This window comes from Prunus dulcis, chromosome 8, assembly GCF_902201215.1.
Source record: "Prunus dulcis chromosome 8, ALMONDv2, whole genome shotgun sequence".
In the NCBI taxonomy this organism is placed as follows: domain Eukaryota; kingdom Viridiplantae; phylum Streptophyta; class Magnoliopsida; order Rosales; family Rosaceae; genus Prunus; species Prunus dulcis.
In genome coordinates this window covers 5,598,879-5,619,500 of record NC_047657.1, presented here as the reverse complement: position 1 = coordinate 5,619,500, position 20,622 = coordinate 5,598,879, and the positions used below count along the sequence as shown (strand labels likewise).

At 38.1% G+C, this 20,622-nt stretch overlaps 1 protein-coding gene across 1 annotated transcript; it reads right to left on the bottom strand.

Moving 5' to 3' along the window:
- Positions 1–15,963: 15,963 nt before the first annotated feature.
- LOC117637808 (germin-like protein subfamily 1 member 20) lies at positions 15,964–17,027 on the bottom strand. The gene is made up of 2 exons (XM_034372830.1): positions 16,901–17,027; positions 15,964–16,520 (listed from the first exon to the last, which is right to left on the bottom strand). Exons 1-2 carry the CDS (start codon positions 17,025–17,027, stop codon positions 15,964–15,966), a joined length of 684 nt encoding a protein of 227 aa, XP_034228721.1.
- Positions 17,028–20,622: the final 3,595 nt, after the last annotated feature.

Below are 20,622 nucleotides of genomic sequence, written 5' to 3'. Positions count from 1 at the left end.
GTTGTGACCATACCGACCTTTCCCTTTCTTTGGCTGATCTCTCCGATCGTCACGGTTGTCTTTCCGCTTATGGCCCGCCGAATATGAGTCGGTCCTATCGTAGGATGGCGCCTTCGCAGGGTAAGCGCTTGGCTTGGCATCCTCTCGGCGTGCCGAAGCGCTTGGTTTTGAGTTGAAGTACTCGGCCTTGGCGTGCACCGCCGCCTGCTTCATCAGCTCATCATACGTGCGCCAGTTGCTGCTGTGTACTAGGTATCGGAAATGCGAGGACCGAAGGCCACTCTTGAAGGCGCCGTAGGCTGCCCTGTCATCCGTTTCCGGACACCTTGAGTATTCGTGACTGAAACGCGCCGCGTACTCTCTCAATGGCTCGTCCTCCCTCTGCCGAATTGTGTACAGATCATCGGCAGAGTAAAGACGGTCCGTTTGGATCATGAAGTGATTGAGGAAAATTTGCTTCAGCTCGTCAAAAGAATCTATCGTTTCCGGCTCCAAACGGTAGAACCAATTCAGGGCTGCCTCTCTAAGTGAAGACGGGAATAACAGACACTGCCCCTCGTCGCTCAGACCCTTGCATCCGATGGCGGATTGAAACGAATGAAGGTGGGTTAAGGGGTCCTCGGTCCCAGTATAGAACGGTATGCGCAGTGGTTGTACTTCCCGATCCTGCCGAGAGCGACGGATGCGTCCCGTGAACGGCCCGGGCCGAAGCTTTCCCCACTCAGGTTCCTGGGAGCGAGCCTTGTCGTTTTCCATTTTCTGGACCTTCTGAAAAAGGAGTCGGACAACAGGGTCTCGGCTTGGGATTCCTTCGGCATCATAGTCTTCCAAGCGCCTTCGCGGGCTCACGGAGTTGTCCCCCAAGTATTGAGTTGATACCGAACGGTAGGTGGACGTTTGCGCATCGGAAGGGATATATTCGGATGCAGACTCCGTGGAGTTCAATCCTTGGACCTTCCGAATAGGTGACTTACTTCCCCCGGCGTTCATCCGGGATTCCCGTAGTCGAGCGCTAATCCTGATCGGGGATCTCTGTCTCTCTGCCTCCCGATCGTTAAGCCGGTGTCGGCAATCAGAGTAGACCTTCTTCGGTATGTGCGGTTGGTCCCTAGGTGTCGGCACCACCAGTTGTTTGGAGGGCGCGGGCGTTGCCCTTGCTGCCCTTCGGTGCCTCCTCCTATGAGGGGTTCCCAAGCTTTCGGAAGAGTGAGTCGTCTGGATGTTCTGCGGTTGCTGCTGGTGCAGCTGCCGTTGGGTTTCGTCCACTTTGGACGAAAGGTGGTGGTTGTGCTCCTGAAGCCTAGCCATGTCTTTTCGCAGGGATGCGATTTGGGCTACTAGCTCGGCCTCGGCGGTTGTTTGGGTTGAGGGGGCGTTTCCGTAGGGAGTGCATGGGGGTAGCGCTGGGCTAGCTCCAGCTTGCCTTCCGAACGGTGCCCCGTCCTCCGATAGAAAAGTGGGTATTGAAGTGGTCCCCATGTGTTTAGGGGATAGTGGGTTAATTGTTTTTCGATTTCCCACAGACGGCGCCAAACTGTTGATGCGAAAAAGTGGTTTGACACGTGGTTCGCCCAACTTAGTGATATTGTGTCTTCGGAAGGTAGTTAGTCTTCGGAAGATCAAGTTCCTGCAAAAGGAACGTTCGGTAAGACCTTGGGGGTACCGGTGTGGTACCGGCCGAAGGCTCTCCGATGCTTAAGTAAGTACGGATTTAGTAAAGATTAGACTATAGATCAAGCGATAGCGTACCGTTGATTCTTCTGTCCCCTCTTTTGGGAGTAGGGGTCTCTTTATATAGGCCTGAGGAGGCGTGCATTATGTTCATATTTCCGATGTGGGACTGTAGAAGCTGGTCGAGAGCACGACACGTGTCCCAGGTCAAAAGTATCATGATGTTTAGGGTTCGGTAGGATTATTGCCGAAGGGCCCGCAGTGTCAAATGTTGACTTCGTCCACGCGTCAGGTGGTCATTGGTCGTTCATATACGGTATCAACAATTAGAATCGGATAAAATCTGTCCGAATGAATAGTACTGTTCTGGATATAAATTTGACTGAGAATTAGGCCGAACAATACCGCGCCCAGCACTATTGTCAGCTACCTTAGACCAACTCTCTCCAACCCAAGGTCTAAAACCCAAATAGATTTAGCAAGGAGACTATAATGAAGAGCAAAAATAAGGGATTATAATGAGGGCTTCTTTAATAGTTGTCCGATTTATTAGACTAAACCCCCTCATTGTTGTAACATCAACATAGCTCCTCATTATAGAAGCTAGATGTAGTGCTAGTTTTGTTGCCCTCTTGAGTTTGGTGCTTTGGGTGTCTAATGAAGTTGTTCTTTGATTAAAAAAGAATAATACGACGTCTCAAATTGAAATCCAACAATCAAAATAACAAAATAAAATATCTTACCCCAAATTCTATAAATAAGCATCTATTTATAAAATAATTAACCAAAAATCCATTTCTTTCTCATATCTTTTTTTACATAAGCGATATTTAAGGGATAACATTTTTTCGCATGGGTTTGTATCGCTTGACCCTAATGCTATTTTAATCACGTACCCATATCCTCCCTTGTTTAGAGCATATATGTGTGTATGTTGTTTTAATAGATCCAATTTCTTTGGAATCATAGTTTTTCATTAAGATTTATACTCTTAACATTATAGTTTTGTAGGTATTAATTTGGCTAACTAATTCTTATTTTATATGAATGAAAATAGAATTGATTTATACTAGATTCATAACACACTTCTTTCTGGTTCAAAAAGCTTTTTTTTATTGATACTATTGTAATAGGGCACGTTCGGAAACCGATCCCCAACGAAGGTGAGAATAAGGAATTCCTGATTTGAATAATATGCGGACAGAGCCGGGGATGAAGGAAAAGCTAACCCAAACCCAATTCACCACAGTACGTGTGAGAACCTTTTTTTATTTATTAAAAAAACCACTATATATTTTATTATTTTAAAGAAATATTCATATTACATATTAATTATTTATTATGAAGACCTAAATGTTATAAAATATTGAGCCTAGTATGAGATTATTCCTTTAGGTGAAAGATGACATCATTCTTGTTTTCCACGTGTAGAGACTTGCAATTGGTTTTAATCAAATCATCATTGCCATGCTACCTTGCATGCTATAGTAACAAGTGTTGTTGTGATATCATTGGTCAAAGGGGGATGAGTCACATTATTCCCTTACTTTTCTGTCTTATTTTTTGGGAGTTTAAAATATTATATATATAAATATTAGGCTTTTTTTATATCACAAAACGTCCCTGACGTTTGCGAAACTATCAGATTGCATCCTTAAAGTTTTTTTGTATCACTCATGGTCCTTAACATTAATATAGTTGCTCTTAAATAGTCCAACTATCAAAAAAACTGTTAAATCCAGGGATATAATATATATATATATATATATATTATGTCTAGAAACCTGTAACCATAACCCGGATCGGGGAAATACAAAAAATCAAAAAATTTCGAACATCCATCGCAATTGGGCAGAGCCTAAGGAAGTCTGAAGTTGATCTGGAAATTTGACTTTTAGTGAAGAAAAATCTGAAGAACACTGTCGCAGAAAATGTTAGCCACAAAAAATCATATGAACATCCGTCGCTAAAAACTTTTGGTGACGGAAAATCTTCAAATTTCTGGGCAAAACAGCAGCTGGGTTTTTTGGGTTTTAGGTCCTTTTTTGAGCTTCAAATCGTCCTAAAACATAATGTAGGCCACCTAAGACCCCCAAACTTGGTCCAAATTCATTCTAGATATTTTGATGAAACAGAGAGTGAGAATTTATTTACGTTGGATGACTGCCAAAACCTTTGAAAGTAATAATATGTTGCACTTTGAAGTATGAAATTTTGCCACTACAAAATGATATGATGCTATTTTTTTTTCTTGTATGATATTTTATTTGGTAGTCATGTTTTGCTTTTGATTTGATATATTTTTTCTTTTTATATACATCTTAGGCATCCATTGATGCGATCAAAGAGGCTAATGGTCTTACAGGGGATACAATCTATGCTGGCAAGAAGCTTATCATTCCATGAATATGTTCCATCTGTGTTGTTTTTGCATAACTCATTTTAAGAAATTTTAGAGAAGCAATGCCGTTTTCCTTGCAATCTTGAGTCTCTTCACTTATAAGCAAAGAGCAGGCATGGCCTTGTAGTTCCGACATTTCTTGTTTTGATTATTGGTTTGGCTGTACTGGAGTTGTAAGTAGTTTTCAGAACGACATATTGTGTTGGATATCTAAATATAATTGATTTGGCAATTATATCCTTGGATTTAACAGTTTTTTTGATAGAGGGACTATTTAAAAGCACCCATATTAACGTTAGGGACCATGAGTGATACAAAAAAACTTTAAGGATGCAATCTAATAGTTTTGCAAACGTTAGGGATACGTTTTGTGATAAAAAGCCTAAATATTATTTGGTTGCATCCGTAGCCTCTCGTATAAGTATCATCCTTTCTTACTTCAATCATTCATTTCAACTCTTTATAATAGATTTCTAACATAAAATAGTGTTTAAGAGAGAGAGAGAGAGAGAGAGAGAGAGAGAGAGAGAGAGAGAGAGAGAGAGAAGGAAGAAAAAGATACGAGATGAAGAACGTGTGTCTTTGTCTTGCAATGTTTCAACTTATCATGGTGAGTGGGTTATGTAATGTGTTCTAAAAGTTCTTATTTTATGATAAATGTGAAAATAAAGGATTTATTCTATTTACAAATCTCTCTCTACTTTCAAGTCAAGCATGTCTAATTTGTGCAATATTCACACAATATATATTATTTGGAGTTTTTGTGAAGTACGTACTATTCATGGAACATGAAAACTTCAATGATGGGGTATCCGAAGGATAAATGTACTAGACAGAGACATAGGGTAGTGAGGCCGATAGGGGTCACGTGCTGGATACAATTTGTGAAGGATAACCAAGATATGAAGTGATGATGTGATATAATTTGGATTATGTATATTTTTATTATAATTTCTAGAGTGTGTAAAATGACATTGCTTGACTGGCATATTACATAATCTACTCACTGAGCGGTGGTTTTCTCATCCTTCACCTATTTTATTTTTCAGATCAATTAGTGGGCAAGACAAAGATGAAATCAGAGAAGTTGGATTAGTTTGTAGTGATAAAGTTTTATTTATATCTTGTACACTTGTAAGATTATTATTATCTTTTATATAACGGAAATGTATTTTAACCAATTTTTCAGTCTTTTTATTTTATTTCATTCAGTTCGCGCACCGTGATTCTGGAATATTCTTTATTTCTGGATCTGGGCGTGACATTACCATCTCTATTAATATTGAGAGAGGGAGGATTTTGAACACATATGGATAATTGCTCTAAACCACTTAAGCCACAAGCTCCTTCCTGTATTCATTCACGAGTTTCAACTTCATATTTTGTTGTACTCATTTTTATGCAATAAATTAATTTGTTTTTAAAAGATAATTTTTAAGTTAAATTATGGGCCAAATAATTTCAATTTATAGATTTTAATGTTTACATATAAAATTGATGCAAGAAATTGTGTTCATTATAAATTTCCTAAGAAGTATACCTTTTTAATTTTTAATTTTTTTTTTTCATAAAGAGATATCATTCATAAACCAAAATAGGTATACATAGATCAGCACAAATGCAATGGCCTCGTTAAAACCTTCCTAGGAAAACCACAAGGGACAAACCCCAGCATAAGAAAGAGTACCACACATGTCATGGACTAACAAAAGAGTTCAATGCAAGGCCACTTTGAACCTTTACAAAGAACCATAATGGGAAAAACTACTTGAAACCGACATAGTAGGCCCCACAATAGAGTACATCAATGCATCCCAACTGTCAAAAGAAGCCTTCTATGATAACTCATAGTCCTTTGTACATCACAAGAGTTGTATAGAACACCAAGGGTCAGAGACACAACAGAACATATCAAGAAAGTGTAGGAAACCTTTAGAAAATCATGAGTTTCATTTGAACATCAACATAGATAAATAAAATCATGGCAACGAAAGCTTAAGCATGCATCTATGAGTTCAAAAACAAAAACTTTTCCCATAAATCTTTTAAGCCAAGTGATAGTTGTATTTTTTTTTTTAGAACATACTTCTAAGAAAATTGGAAGGAAGAGTTACCCTTGGTGCGTGCTTTTAATCCTATGATCGAATTCCACCAGAGTTGTTGAAGCTTAAATGGCTCCTTTAAAATCTCCACCTTGTTGTTCAAGCTTGAATGACTCCTTCAAAAAACTCCAACTTGAGAGGTTCTCCAAAAGTCACCAAAGTAGGTAACCTCTAAATTTCTTCCCAATTAGAGCTTGAGAAGAAGATGATGAGCTTAGTGAGAGGATGATGCTAGTAATCCTTCACAAGGTAGTATGAAATATTTTGAGAGAGTTTTTGGAAGACTAAAGCTTTTTTTCTCTCTCTTGTTTTTCACTAATGACCCTTTAGGGTTCAAAAAAATGATTGTCATCTTTTACTTGAGTCAACAAGTTGACTCTAGCAACCAAAGGCCAAACGAATGCCCATCCCTTGGAATTGGGCCTCTTAGGCTCAATTTCATTTAAGTTTTCATACAACCCAATCTCCATGTCCAATAGGATAAAGCCTAATGGGCCTAGAGTTCAACATTCCCATTAATTTTGCCTTAACCAATTAACTACGCTTAATTGATCTCCTCAATTCATCATCTCCATAACGGTTTCTCAAAACTCAAGTTTAATGGTGTGCTATCCATTAGGTTTTAATTAGTAAGGTCGTGGGTAATTTGAACTCTTCGTAATTGATTGTGAATTAAAACTCCTTTTTAATTCTCCCTATTAGTTAGCATCATAAGTCCTTTGGGATTCCACCATCCATGAGTGACACTTAGCAGTATGTCATGGATATCTAAGCTAAGTAGAATAAGCAGAGAACCTATTCAGTTGGAATTACAATGCAATACGGGCCTTTCCAATTACAATACTCTTATCTCATTACTAGGGCATGGTGCATATCAAGCCCTTAATGAGATTGTCACGTCTTATATGATTTGTATAAGTATGACTAGAACATCTTTCTAGGTCATATCGAATACTCTGATAAGAGATTTTCTTAATCATATCTTCCGAGTATTCTCCCTCTTTTATTAAAGGATAGAGATTCCATGTTGTACACTCACATGTCTCTATGAGTCAATCAAGAACCCCAACAATGCTTGTATCACATCCATGATTAGGACATGTCTTTATAGCATCATCTAAGATCCACAACCTTCCCATAAGACAACCATGGTGCCTCAGGTCTAAGGACTAATTTGCATTATTGCAACTTGGAGTTTCTTGTTTGACATATAAGTAAAATTTCCATACAAGAAGCTCTCGTTTGATCGCGTTCAGTGAACTCATTCTCTATTGAGCACCCACACACTTGTCTTAGTGTCACCACACGAATGACTTGAGACCAGTCATCCTCCCAATCGAGAAGACATAGCATGTACCGGTCTTTCCGGATTGTCAGTACCCATTTGACAATCCTATGAGGATAATAGAGGAAAAGTCTTCTAAATCTAACTTCCTTAGATTAATTTCTCTCTATCTCACATCCCTTGGACTTTTCGTTTAAGCATGTGTAACTATTAATGAGACATTTACTAATAAACGATAAACTTGGCCTTTAAGAGAATTAAACATAAGTCTAATACATGAAATATCCTTAAATATTACATCATATGATTGGCTTTTAGAGCATATTTCCAACAGAAAGAACACAAAGACGACATCAAAGAAGAACCCCATAAGAGCACATCAACTCATCCCATAATCTAATAAAGAAAACTTCCTATGGCCAACGATAATTTTTCGGATGTCGCATAGGTGAGATAATCTGCAAAGAGTCAAACAATAGAAGGAAAAAAAGAGAGGCTATGAACAAACTAGGAAAACGAATGAAGAAACCCTCAAGGAGCACACCACCGCATCCCAGAGTTGTCAAAGGAAAACTCCCATAAAAGTACCATAATCCTTTGGGCAACGCAAGAATTGAGAAGCATGCAGAGAGGCAGATAAAAAAGAGAGACATCACACTAAAACAAAAACCTAGCCTCGTCCACTTAACCTGAAAAAGCTAGACTTTAGGTAACAAAGAATTCGTCGAATGCCAAGCTTACGAATGCTCCAACTGTGCACTAAGTGTGGACCTTAGGAGATCCTACAAGACTAGTCTCCTTAGCCTTTCAGAACGGGTACAACTAAAAAATATGTTATTACCAGCTGAGTCCACAACATGAACGATTACATCACTGTTGGTAGACATATCCCTTGTAATCTTACGCTTCACACTGATATTTACAGACGCAATTTGTGAACCCTCCTCCTCGCTTTTGGATTTTCCACGACCCTTCTTCTATAGACCCTCAGAATGCTGGATAATAGGCATTAGGATTAGATAGGGACGGACCCATAATATCCCAAAAATTAGCCAAGACTGTATGGGCACCCACAGATGTTGGGTTCCTGCAAATATACCTCTTTCAAGGGAATATCCATGAGGAGAACCCCCAACTCCGATGCAGACGAGACCAGTGGAGGTGGTACCAGGGAGCGAACATCATCATCAGATAGCCCAGTCTATCGGTATAGAGACTCTACAGCCTCCAACACTTGGTGACGGCATGGCAAGGTTAGAGGTAAACATAATCCTCAAGCTCATTCCTATTTGAGCAACTAGATCACCAAGATTGATCATTAGAACGGCCCCGATCACCTTACCCATATTTGTTCTAGAAACCCTCATGGTGTAGAGAATTACCAATAAACCTATAAGGAAGGGAAATTGTCGAGGAGCGATGTGCCAGTGTGCCAATTGTTTTACCTCATAATTTTGTATCACATTCCAAAACTGAGTAAGTAAACTCGGAGTGAGAGTCCCATAGGTGGTTTAATATTTCTAAATACGCACCTGAGTAGGATGGCCAATTCTCTCACAGGAAAAGCAATATTCAGAAAGGTACTCATATTTGAACTCCACCAATTTCTCCCCAACCTCAGTAAAATTAATCGGTGTCTGATGAATGAGGGGAAGGGTGACAAAAAACCCCACAGGGATACAAATAAAGCCACCTACATAATCAATGCATAATTACATATCATTTTGTACCCTTCTAGCTTATGATTTGGTTATGTTTTTGAGTTAAACTTGTGCTTTTAACCCTCTTTTATCTTTGTTTCAATGTATTGAGCTTTGGGACTCATTTAATGCATTTTGGAGTCAAGTTAGATCAAATTTTTGTTTGCAGATCAATCAACTTCACGGATTGGACTATACATGCTCAGTAAGAACCAAATAATGAGCCATATATCATTGGAAATATATGGAAGTCTAGTGTTTGGATCATTTTACGGTTCATGATTCTGAGTCTTCTAGAGGAAGTTATGCAAGTTTTGGCAACTGAAGGTGAAATTCTGCAGAATCTGCGTTACTGTGCCAAAAATGACATTTGAAGGCCTTTTCAATTTTTACATGAGCTGAGCTACATATGGTTGGAAAGATCAGATAAAGAGCTTCAAGACCTATATTTTTTCAGAATTGTATCAATGAAGAAACAAGCCCAAAACGAGCCTACAATCAGACTGAAATGCATTGTCATGCATGACATATGCATGAGATAATTGTTTTTGGTGGGGAAGTTAGGTAAAGTTGGTGAAGTGGGTGTTGTAAACAAAACTCAATTCAGATTTTTACTTCCCTTAGGCCTATAAATAGTGAGGTTCCCTAAGCAAAACTCAAAACCCTTTTGCTAAATTTTCCTTTATGTTATTCTAAGTTGTACTTTATTTTTCACTGTAATGTAATTTCCTATTTTCAGTTTTCAAGTTTGATTAATTTTCAAGTTTCAATTACGGTTCTTGTTCTTATTCATTATGCTTATAAGTTAATATGCTTGTTTGAATGATTGATCACCATTGCAACTAGTATGTTAGCTATCTTGGTATGAATTAAGAGTAGACCCCATATGCTTTAATTCGAATTGAACTATGAATAGGAAAAATATGTATGGACATTCGACAACAGGGATTAAATACATGCTTGGTTGTTTAAAACATTCTTCTATGCTTAATAGATTTCTAATGCTTAATTTAGGTTCGACAACAGAGGATCAAATTAGGGAATTAGGAATACAAGGTTAGGACCAAACACTATGGCTTATTCAGACTTTAGCTAGAATCAATCCGTGAATCTGAATTGAACTTGTTAACTAATTTTCTTGAGTTAATTATTTTTGTCTTTTATTTACGTGTTTACTTTCGTCGTTTAAGTTTAGTTTCTGTTTTCCTTACCTAATCAAAACACCTAATTCTATTTTGTACAAGGAATCAAATGGAATCAATCTATCATCAATCTTCGTGGGATCGACCTCGCACTTACACATGCTATACTACCCAAAGGCTTGTGCACTTTACGAGTATCACAAGTTGAGGATGCAGCTGAATCAATTTTGGTGCAACTAAACCCATAACAATAGTGCCATCTCGGTTATCCACTCACAAAACATCCCCCAGTGCGACACCAATGGCCTGGGCAACGACTACCGTCATACAAAAGCTAGGTACACCATGTAATTTTACCAAGAAAGTTCCATGCATCAATAGCATAGAGTGCATATTACCATCATCCGGGATCTCCGCTAGCAAAATCAAGGAATGGCGATATGCCTAAGGTTCAGTGTCAAGAACACTTCTCTGATCTCGAGCACCAACAAAGCTTATCTAGAACCTGTTAGAATCTATTTCCTTGATTCATACATCCTTAATACCATTCTATAGTTGCAAATAAGTTTTGATAAAGCCATCATGATTGATAGGACTTTAGCCACGAGGCTATAGGTAAAACCAAGAAAACTATCAGAGACTGTCGAAGAACCAATAACCACGCCAGCCTGTTCCCTTGGCATAAGAATAAAGTAACTCCCAAAGGAGGGCTTAATGTCGTCGATGAACACATCCCGATCGCGAATTGGAATAGACATGGCAATAAGAACAACAATATTAGGAGAACACCTGTGATCACAAGGAGGAGAATGACACGCAAACGCCACTGATGGAAGTCTTAGCCACATGACCCTAATCGCACTAGAATCCAAATGAGACAGACCCTAGTTGCACACATGAGGGGGAGGGGCGATTGGTGCGCCAAGACATAGGCGGTGACACTAGGGCGGAGAACGTCGGAACCCTAGCCATCACACCCCAAGTCTTCGAGTGAACCAAAGCTACATTGAACCAAACTCGAACTGCACGAGACACGGAGGGCCAAAGCAGAGGGAGTCCCGACCCAATTTTAATTATCCATTTAAATTATTTAATTTAATTAGTTGTGAAATTTTAATTTTTGTCCTCTGGGGTTGGATTATTTTGGTCACTTTTAATTAGGTCGGATTTTGAGGAAAAAATGGTACCATTGCATAGAGCGTGTCGATACGAGTTCGTAGACACGTAGTGGGCTCAAATCGGAGTTATAACAAAGAAATTACGATCAACGGAAGTACAGTGGCATAACCGTAAATATTTAGAAGTTGGATTTTAAAAACACCATATTTTTCTTCTCTCTCTCTCTCTCTCTCTCTCTCTCTCCCCCCCCGACCTCACCACTCTCTCCTCGCGAAGAATGAACAGGCGGCCATTGTTTGGCCGGCAACCGTGCTCCACCGTCCACCTTCGGCCACAAGGCCGGTACCAAAAAGACCACCTCAACTTCCTCTCCCCATCCCACTCAATCTTTGCTATAGCCGCGGTTGATATCCCCGGGAAATCGCAAAAACCCTTCCGGAATTGCTTCCAATTTTTCGTCGTCATTTCCGACGATTTCAGCCACCCTTTTTGTCGATCTAGTTGATGATTGGGTTGATATGATCGATTTTTGAGTTTTGAAACTTGATTTACACTCCAAAGTTTTAGCCGGTTTTTGGGTCGAGTTTCTGGCAAGTTCTGGCCATGTTTTGGATATGACCCAAGAACAAATGTTGCTCCACTAGTTGTCCTGGTCACATAGGTATAGGTATTGATGGGCGGTTTGAGAATTTTTCGGTTGCCAAAATTTTCTCAAGCCACCCATGTGTAGGCCATGTTTGGGTGGCCCATTTGGTCCTAAAATGTTTTCCATGTCTTCCTAAGCACAACGGTATACTCGAGTTTGAATTTGGTTATCATTTGACTGTCAATCAGATTTACACATATTAGACGTTATCCGGGTTCGATATGTTCATACTATTGAATCAACTCCATTTTCCAAATATGTTGATTTAGGTACCTCTAGGATCGTGTAGGAATTTGCGAATCAATCATAGGAGTCTCGGATGCTCTGATTCAATGATTCAAAGATTACGTAAAACGGTGACCGTCTGATCGTGCAATTGAGAACGATCCGACCGCTAGATCTGGACCAAACTTGTAGGACATGTTTAGTAAACTTTGTTGAACCCGTAGGAACTTTCGGATTGGAAATCAGAGGCCGTGGGCCCAAGTGCCCGATTGACCAAATTTGGGAAGTTTGACCTCTCGGTTGACCGAGCGTCTTCCGAGGTTATTTCACCTTTCGAAACGCGTAGTTGGACCTTAGGAACTCCTTGTTCATCATACACACACGTGGTGTTGGATTATTCAATGATTAAATTTCTATTCAAAATGGATTATTCTGACTATGAAGTTATTATATATATATATATTAATTATGGAATTTCGGTTATTTTGATATTTGAGTTTTATAGTTATTTTGAATATGGATTATGCGTGTTGAACAATTGTTATTCCCTCTGTGATTAAATAATTGGGCAAATGAATAATATGTGTTGGGGTACTTTGTTGATTGTTGTATGAATATGTGATTGCACCATGCTAAGTACCTTCCCCTGGTTACTATACCCGCACGTGGTGTTGGATTATTCAACCCGATTTCCAATCCGAAAGTTTGTACGGGTTCAACAAGGTTTAATATACATGTCCTGCAAGTTTGGTCTGAATCAAACGGTCGGATCACTGATGATCACATGATCGGACGGTTATCGTTTAAAGCAAACTTTAAGTCATTGAATTGGAGCATCCATGACTCCGATTTACGATCCACGAATTCCTACACGATCCTAGAGATGACTAGATCAACATATGTAAAAATGGAGTCAATCCAACGGTCCGAACATATCAAACCCGGATAACGCCTAATATGTGATATCCGATCGAAAGTCAAATGATAACCAAATTCATATGCGAGCATACCATCGTGCTCAGTATGACACGGAAATCATACCATCCACAAAGTGGCCCACGCACCGCCACACATCCCTGTAATGCGTGAGTGCACAAAATAAATTCCAGTGATCGGAAAATCTCCAGATTGCTGGTCAAGACCTGTACCTACATGATTAGGACAATGAGTGGAGCAACTTTTGTTCTTGAACCAAGGCTAAAAAGTGACCAGAAATTGTCAGAATCATGAGCCGAAATCGGCCAAAACTTTAAGCTAGAACACATTGAGAGGATGAAAAAGCATACATAGATTGAAGAAATTGGTAGCCGGAATCGCCCGAACGAACTCCAGGAAGTTATGGGTAAAACCGACCGAATTTTGTGATATTCCAGAGAAACGCAGCAGCAGTGGTGGCTGGGAAGGGTCGGGATGGGTTGAGGGGAGTGGCTCGGTTAGTTTGGTTCCAATCTCGTGGCGGCGGCAACCACAAAACCAACCGGCTGTTTTCGAAAAGGGGGTCTGTTGCTCCAACCAGAGAGAGAGAGAGAGAGAGAGAGAGAGAGATTTCATATTTTTAAAACCCAATTTTGAAATATTTATGGTTTTTCCATTATCGTAACTTCTTTGTTACAACTCTGATTTGAGCCCACTACGTGTCTATGGACTCATCTCGGCACGATTTTTATCATAAAACCATTCATTTCCCCAAAATCCTTCCGGATTAAAAAGTGACCAAAATACCCCTAGTCCCGGGGCAAAATTGTAATTTTGAAATTTATTAAATTAATTCAATTGACGAATAATTTAAATTTGGGTCAGGATGTTACATTTTCAAGTTGCTTGATTTCTTGAAAAGATATATATTATATTTATGTTTCTAGAATAAGTTATCAATCAGGATATTATTTTCCTGATATAATTTTAATTAGGATTTTTATTATTTTCTTATTAGTTAAGTTTCATGAATATTCTGGAACCTAAGATTTCTTTGTTTTCTATTTAAGTTGTATTAATCAGTTTTATCATGTTGTTAATCAAATTTAGATATTTTCTCTATTTTCTTGTGGATTTCAATTTATCTTTTTGAGTTTAGACATTTGTCGATCTGTAAACTCGTGCTTCCGCGCTGTATCATATATATATATATATATATATGAGTAAATTACCGTACACCCCAACCCTCGAATTAGGACCCCAATCGAACTTAAACCCCCGAACTAAAAAGTCACCCAATTGAACACCCGATTAATTAAAATGGCCAATTTAGCCATTGCCATTATGTTTTGTGAATTTTATTCAATTTTTCGTTAACTATAAAAGGAAAGTTGTAATTTCTAGTAAAATAAATTATAAAAAAAAAAGAAAAAAAGAAAAAAAAAAGAAAAACATTTATAAAAATTAAAAATTCAGCCTCATCCATCACTACTCTCTCTCTCTCTCTCTCTCTCTCTAAATTGATGAGTCCATGTTTAGTTGAAGAAGCCCAAACAATCAGCGGCAATGGAGATGTGTCTCTGAGAGGGAGCTAGATTGAAGCTTTGTCTGTAAATTTGGAAGAGGAGAGAGAGTTGTCAGAAAATATGTGCGTCACTTGAAATTCTGAGTTTTAGAGGGCTGGTTAATCTGGGTTTGGAGCGGCTGGGTTTTGGAGGGAGGAGGCTGGGGATGGGGGGGCTGGGTAATGAGAGATGGTGGTGGTTGTGGTGGTATAGTTGTAGATCTGGGATACTGCTGTTATTGGTTAATTATGTTGTGGATAATCTTCTTGGGAAGAATTGAATGAGCCCATGAGCATTTACTTCTTGATCTTTCAGCTAGGTAGATCTAGCAAGCTACTCTGTTCAAGAACCTTGGCTGAGTGTTAGAGTGGAGAGGGGAAGAGACGGGGAGAGAGAAAGTCACCTTTTTTTTCTTCTTTCATTTTCTATTTTCTAACTATTTTATTTTATAATAATAATAATAATAATAATAATAATAAAATATTAAGTCATGTGATTTTTTAAACAGAAAAATGGACGAAATTAAAAAAACTTAACAATAATGGTTAAATTAGCGATTTTAATTCATTCGAGAGCTAAATTAGCTGATTTTTTTATTTTTTATTTCAGGAATTTAATTTTTACAAAGGTCATATTTCACAAGGTAAAACGGCTGAAAATCTTTTATATATATATATATATATATATATATATATGACAGAAATTCGTACTACAACTTATCTACAAAATAACTACGCTTGGCATTGAACTTGCAGAATTATTCAACCAAAAAATTTTTGAAGAATTTGTTGACTTGGCTTGATCACATGAATGGTTGCCCAATCCATTGATCTTTTTTAATAAAAAAAGAAAAAGGAAAAAATTATTAAATTTTTTATAAAAAGAGAAAGAAATTTAATTAAGTTGGTACAATCTGGGCATCAAAGATGGAAAGACATTGGGTTCAAAAAGCTACCAACTGAATTTGAATTGTGCAAACTAGAAGTATATGATAGAGAGAGCACACACAGAACTTACACACTATAATGATATGTTTGATTGCATAAACGACCATCTTATCCAATTAATATTCGATCATAATAATTTTTAGGTAGTGAAAAACATAATGCCAACTTAATACTTCCAATAAGGCATAGCAATCGTTCCTTCCTTGGCCTTTTCTGCTTTTCACATATAAGTTTTTTTTCTTCTCTTAACTGTTGTTGTACCAGAACTGTTTCTGAAGATAATCAACAACCTTGTTGTCCACTTGGAAGGCCTTGGCTAGAACATCAGGATTGATGGGAGGCTTGGAGCCAAAAACTGCATTTGCAATGGTGATGACGCCTGGGTTCTGGCTGCTAAGGGCGGCAAGGGCTACAGCGTTGACGTGTCCCACATTGAGTTGGAAGTGAATTAGACCAATTGGGAACACAAACACATCTCCCTTGTTCAATACTTTAGTGAATAGGCGATTGCCATCACCGTTGGATGTAACGAAACCAACATAGAGTGTACCTTCCACGACTACAAGGATTTCAGTGCCACGAGGGTGAGTATGAGGAGGGTTTAGGCCATTTGGTCCAAAGTCTATGCGAGCCAGGGATATGCCGAGAGTGTTCAATCCGGCTATTTGGTCCACGTTCGCAGGTGTCACCGTCGAACCAACCGGATTTTGTGTGCTTCTTGGAATTTGAAACCCGGAGAGGAAGAAATCATTCGCATTGGCAAGCTTAGGATCCTTGCAGAATTTCCCATTCACAAACACCGCTATCCCATTTAGAATCACTGATTGTACAAAAAAAAGAAGAAAAATGTAATTAAACTTTAGTATTAGAGCTATTTGGATCACATATACTTCCTCTTTTTGTAACATACGTTAAATCCACATAAGTGGAACCTATTTAATCTGTTAGAGAGGTGCTCATCATGTTAGTCAGTAAATGTGGTATAGATAACATTATTCAAATATCTATAAAGATAAGTAAATAAATAAATAGATTATTGTTCATGCATGATAAGCCATGCGAAAGCATATAGTTAACAGAAAAACAATCTTCATAATATTCTTAAAGCCTTACCAAAATAATTAATGAGGAAATAATAGTAAGGTAAAATATAACATATATTGTGCATATTAATGTATATACCAGGAGATTTGGTGTCATTGATTGCTACACAGAAGTCCTGAAGAGGACTGGGATCAGAGGCTGAGGCAAGGAAGGTTGCAAATGCCAATATGGCAAGAGTGCTTATGAGAAAATGAACATCTTTCATCGTAGTGGCTTAGAGAGTTGGTTTCAGAGTGGGATGAAAATCCTTCATGGGATATAAGCCTATTTATAGATTGGAGAGAATGAACTAGTCTTGTCCTCGTACAGATATAATTCTTCTTGTGGAAGCAGGTAATTAAAGACTTGAATATAATATTTAGAAGCAGGTCAAGACTTGGAAATTGATAAAATCTTTTTTGTATTTTTTATGTCAAAGAAAAAACCATGTACGAGGTCAGGTGAGGAAGAAAAGAATATATATAATCATGATGACAAAGACCAGGTACAAGGAGTTGTACCAAAAAGAAAGAGTTGTTAAGGGAGATAATTATTTTAAAAATTTTAGGTGGTATTTAACCAATGGAGATGTTCGTTGTGCTATATCTAAGAACCCCTAAATATAACCCAATGGAATTGTTCAATGTTTTGTGCTATATGGATTCCTTCTACCAAAGAGAGAGAAATTCATGTTTCTCATGAACATTGATGGTGACAATTTGTCTCCATATAAAGTATAACAGTGCCCCAAATTGCTCCTGTCATTTCCACCTGCACCGTAGAACCTTGAGTCCATGTCTTTTTCTTCTTTTCCATTTTCCACCTTCTAGCTAGTTTGAAGCTGGTCTTGCTCTCTCTTCACTATTCTGCGATTTGGAGTTAATTTGATGGCTAAAATTCTCGCTTGCATAACAGATATGGGCTTAGCCAAATTGGTTAGAGCGGATTTACTCATCACTGTGCAGTCGAGTTCGAATCTTCCTCTCTATAGTTTAGATTAAATTAAAGTAGAATATTGTATGAATAAATTTAAAACAATTCCGCTTGTAGACTTAAAATGCCAGTTAGCACTCCCCAACCCCAACCCCAACCCCAACCCTAACTTCCCTCTACCTGAACAATACTATATAACCCTAGCTTGAGGGGGGAGGAGGTCACTGTTTCTCCTCCCCACTCCTCTCTTTCTCCCTCACTCTCCTCTCCCCTCTCCTTTCTTCCCCTAATAGTGAGTAGAAGATCATTCTCTTGGGTCCCATTTTCAGGGGCCTTCCCTCTTCCTTCCGACATTTCCCTGTTCTTTGTCTTAAGGGTTTTTTTTTTTGGGTCAGAAATATTTCCTAAGTTTGTGTTGTGTTTTGTGGGCTTGTTGCCTTCGTGTGAGTTTTATAACTCTAGTGGGCTCTATGCCTTTTGTGTTGTATTTGGTTGAGCTCACATTATGGGCTCACTTTAGTGTAACTAGATTTGACCTTGTATTTAATGAAACGTGATTTCAACCCAAAAAAAAAATATAAAGCTTAAAATGCATCCTTCGGGCTAAGATCCAAAATGCGGGCCCATAAACTGTAACAAAAATAGATGGCTGAGAATAAAAAGGAAGCGAAGTTATAACCGGGTTGGAATACTGTCCCAGTGGGTAGGAAATGAGGCACATGGCCCCTTAAATTTTTATTTTTATTTTTAAGAGCTTCAAATTTGAGGAAAAAAATAAAGCCTAAAATATACACTAAGGGCATGTTTGGCATGCCTCACTATGCCTCATTGGATTGGACTATGTTAAATAGTCCTTGAAACTTATGTTTGGTAAAGGAGGGGATTAATTTAAAGAAAAATTAGGTTTTAGACATAATTAACTTTATTAATTAGTTTGTAAGATATTGGATATTTTAGTTTTAGTTTTAATACCTAGGAAAAAACTACTATTTTGGATTAGCCCAAAGAGAGGCCCAGATTCGTTGGGCCAGGTAAAAAATAACAACTGATAAGACAATTCTACCCTTCTGATAAGACAATTCTACCCTTCTTGTACAATTCTACAATGGCACATGTAGTAATTTTAGGGTTGTTGGATGTCCTTTTGGTAAAATTAGGTGGCTTTGGTTTTATATTAATTAAGCAAAATTAATTATCTTTCTTCCAAATTAGTTAAGTTTTTTATGGGTTAAAACTAAAGAGCCAATTGTATAGTCCAAAGGGGAAAAAAAAATGGGACTCGCTTGGCTAATAGAGCGAGCCCGAAATATGGTTCTCAAAATAGCGATGGTGCTATTTTGAACATGCGAGTCCGACTGAATACCACCATCAAACACACAAGCTTGACCACCACCACCATGAGTCCACGATCATCAAACCACCACCATCAAACCCATAACCAGCAACACAGACCCAATCAAACCATCATCACCACCCAGTTAGTCAAACAAAGCATCAAAACCACCCATAATTAGCCACCACATACTCAGTTCAACAACCATCACCACCAAATTGAACCATCACAACTATTAATTAGTGGAACCGGAGAGAGAGGAGGGTGGGTGTTTGCAACCACCACAAACCCAGAAGGGAATCTGGCTCTCTTAAAAGTTGGGGTGAGGCATGAAGAGAGAATAAAAAGGAAGGAAGTAAGAAGAAAAGAGAAAGGAAAGAATAGGAAGAAGGAACGGCCTGGAAAGGCAGAACGCAAAAAAAAAAAGGGAGGCTTGGGAAGGCAGAAGAAAGGAGGAAGAAGGAAAAAAAAAAAAGAAAGGAACGGGCCAAGAAGGAAGGAAGAAGAAAGGAGGAAGAAGGAAAAAAAGAAGAAGAAGAAAGGAACGGGCCAAGAAGGAAGGAAGAAGAAAAGTTAATGAGGAAAAGAGGAAGGAAGAAAGAAAAGGGGAAAAAGAAAAAAGAAAAAGAAAAAAAAGAGATAAGATAGTTTAAGCCTGTTAAAAATGTTAGAATTTATTTGTTTTCTTTTTATTTATTTTTATGTCAAAAAAGCCTTAATTAAAATTAAATAATATAATTTTATTAATTAAAATTAATTATTAAAAAAATTATTTTTTAGTCCGACACAACACCAAACATAGGTCTTCACTATTTTTACAATCCAACTTCTTAGTCCGACACAGCACCAAACGTAGGTCAGTACTTAATCCAGCTTAGTCCAATCCGAGTTAATCCAAGACAGTCCTAGGATTTAGTCCAGTCCATGACAGTCCGCCGTACCAAACGACCCCCTACTCTACTACACCTCTCTCTCGTGACAGTATTAACATCACTGGAATGAGTACAAAGTTCACGACTATTATAGTGAATAATCAACATGATTGTCATGCCTATACGATTGGAAGGGCTTTTGTCACAATAGAAATAAAAGAATGGGAGGCGTAGATATGAAAAGCAAACTTAAAAGTAAGTGAATGTATAAGCCCTCTTGACCAGGGGAAAAGGAAATTTGAATTCGGGTGCGAAAGCGGGTATACCATTTTGATTAACTGACATAACTCACATTTGCACTATATTTCAAAATAAGAGAACAAAATCGTGACAAAAATGTATTCACATTTTAAGTCTTATTTTTGAACGGAAAGAGCAAGAAAATAAGAGAATTTCACTAATAAACTCGTTTTAGTATTACCTATTTTCGATTCACGGGCGGGCCACACTCATTTTAGTATTATCTATTTCAATTCACGGGCGGCCCACTTGTGTATGCGGTCTTGAGGTATGTATATTCAACCACTTTATGAGGAAAAATAAGTAATATTGCCAAACAAAAATCAACATCAGAATACTTTACCCCAAAACTATATTTATCACAAACTTAATTCAAAGGGATA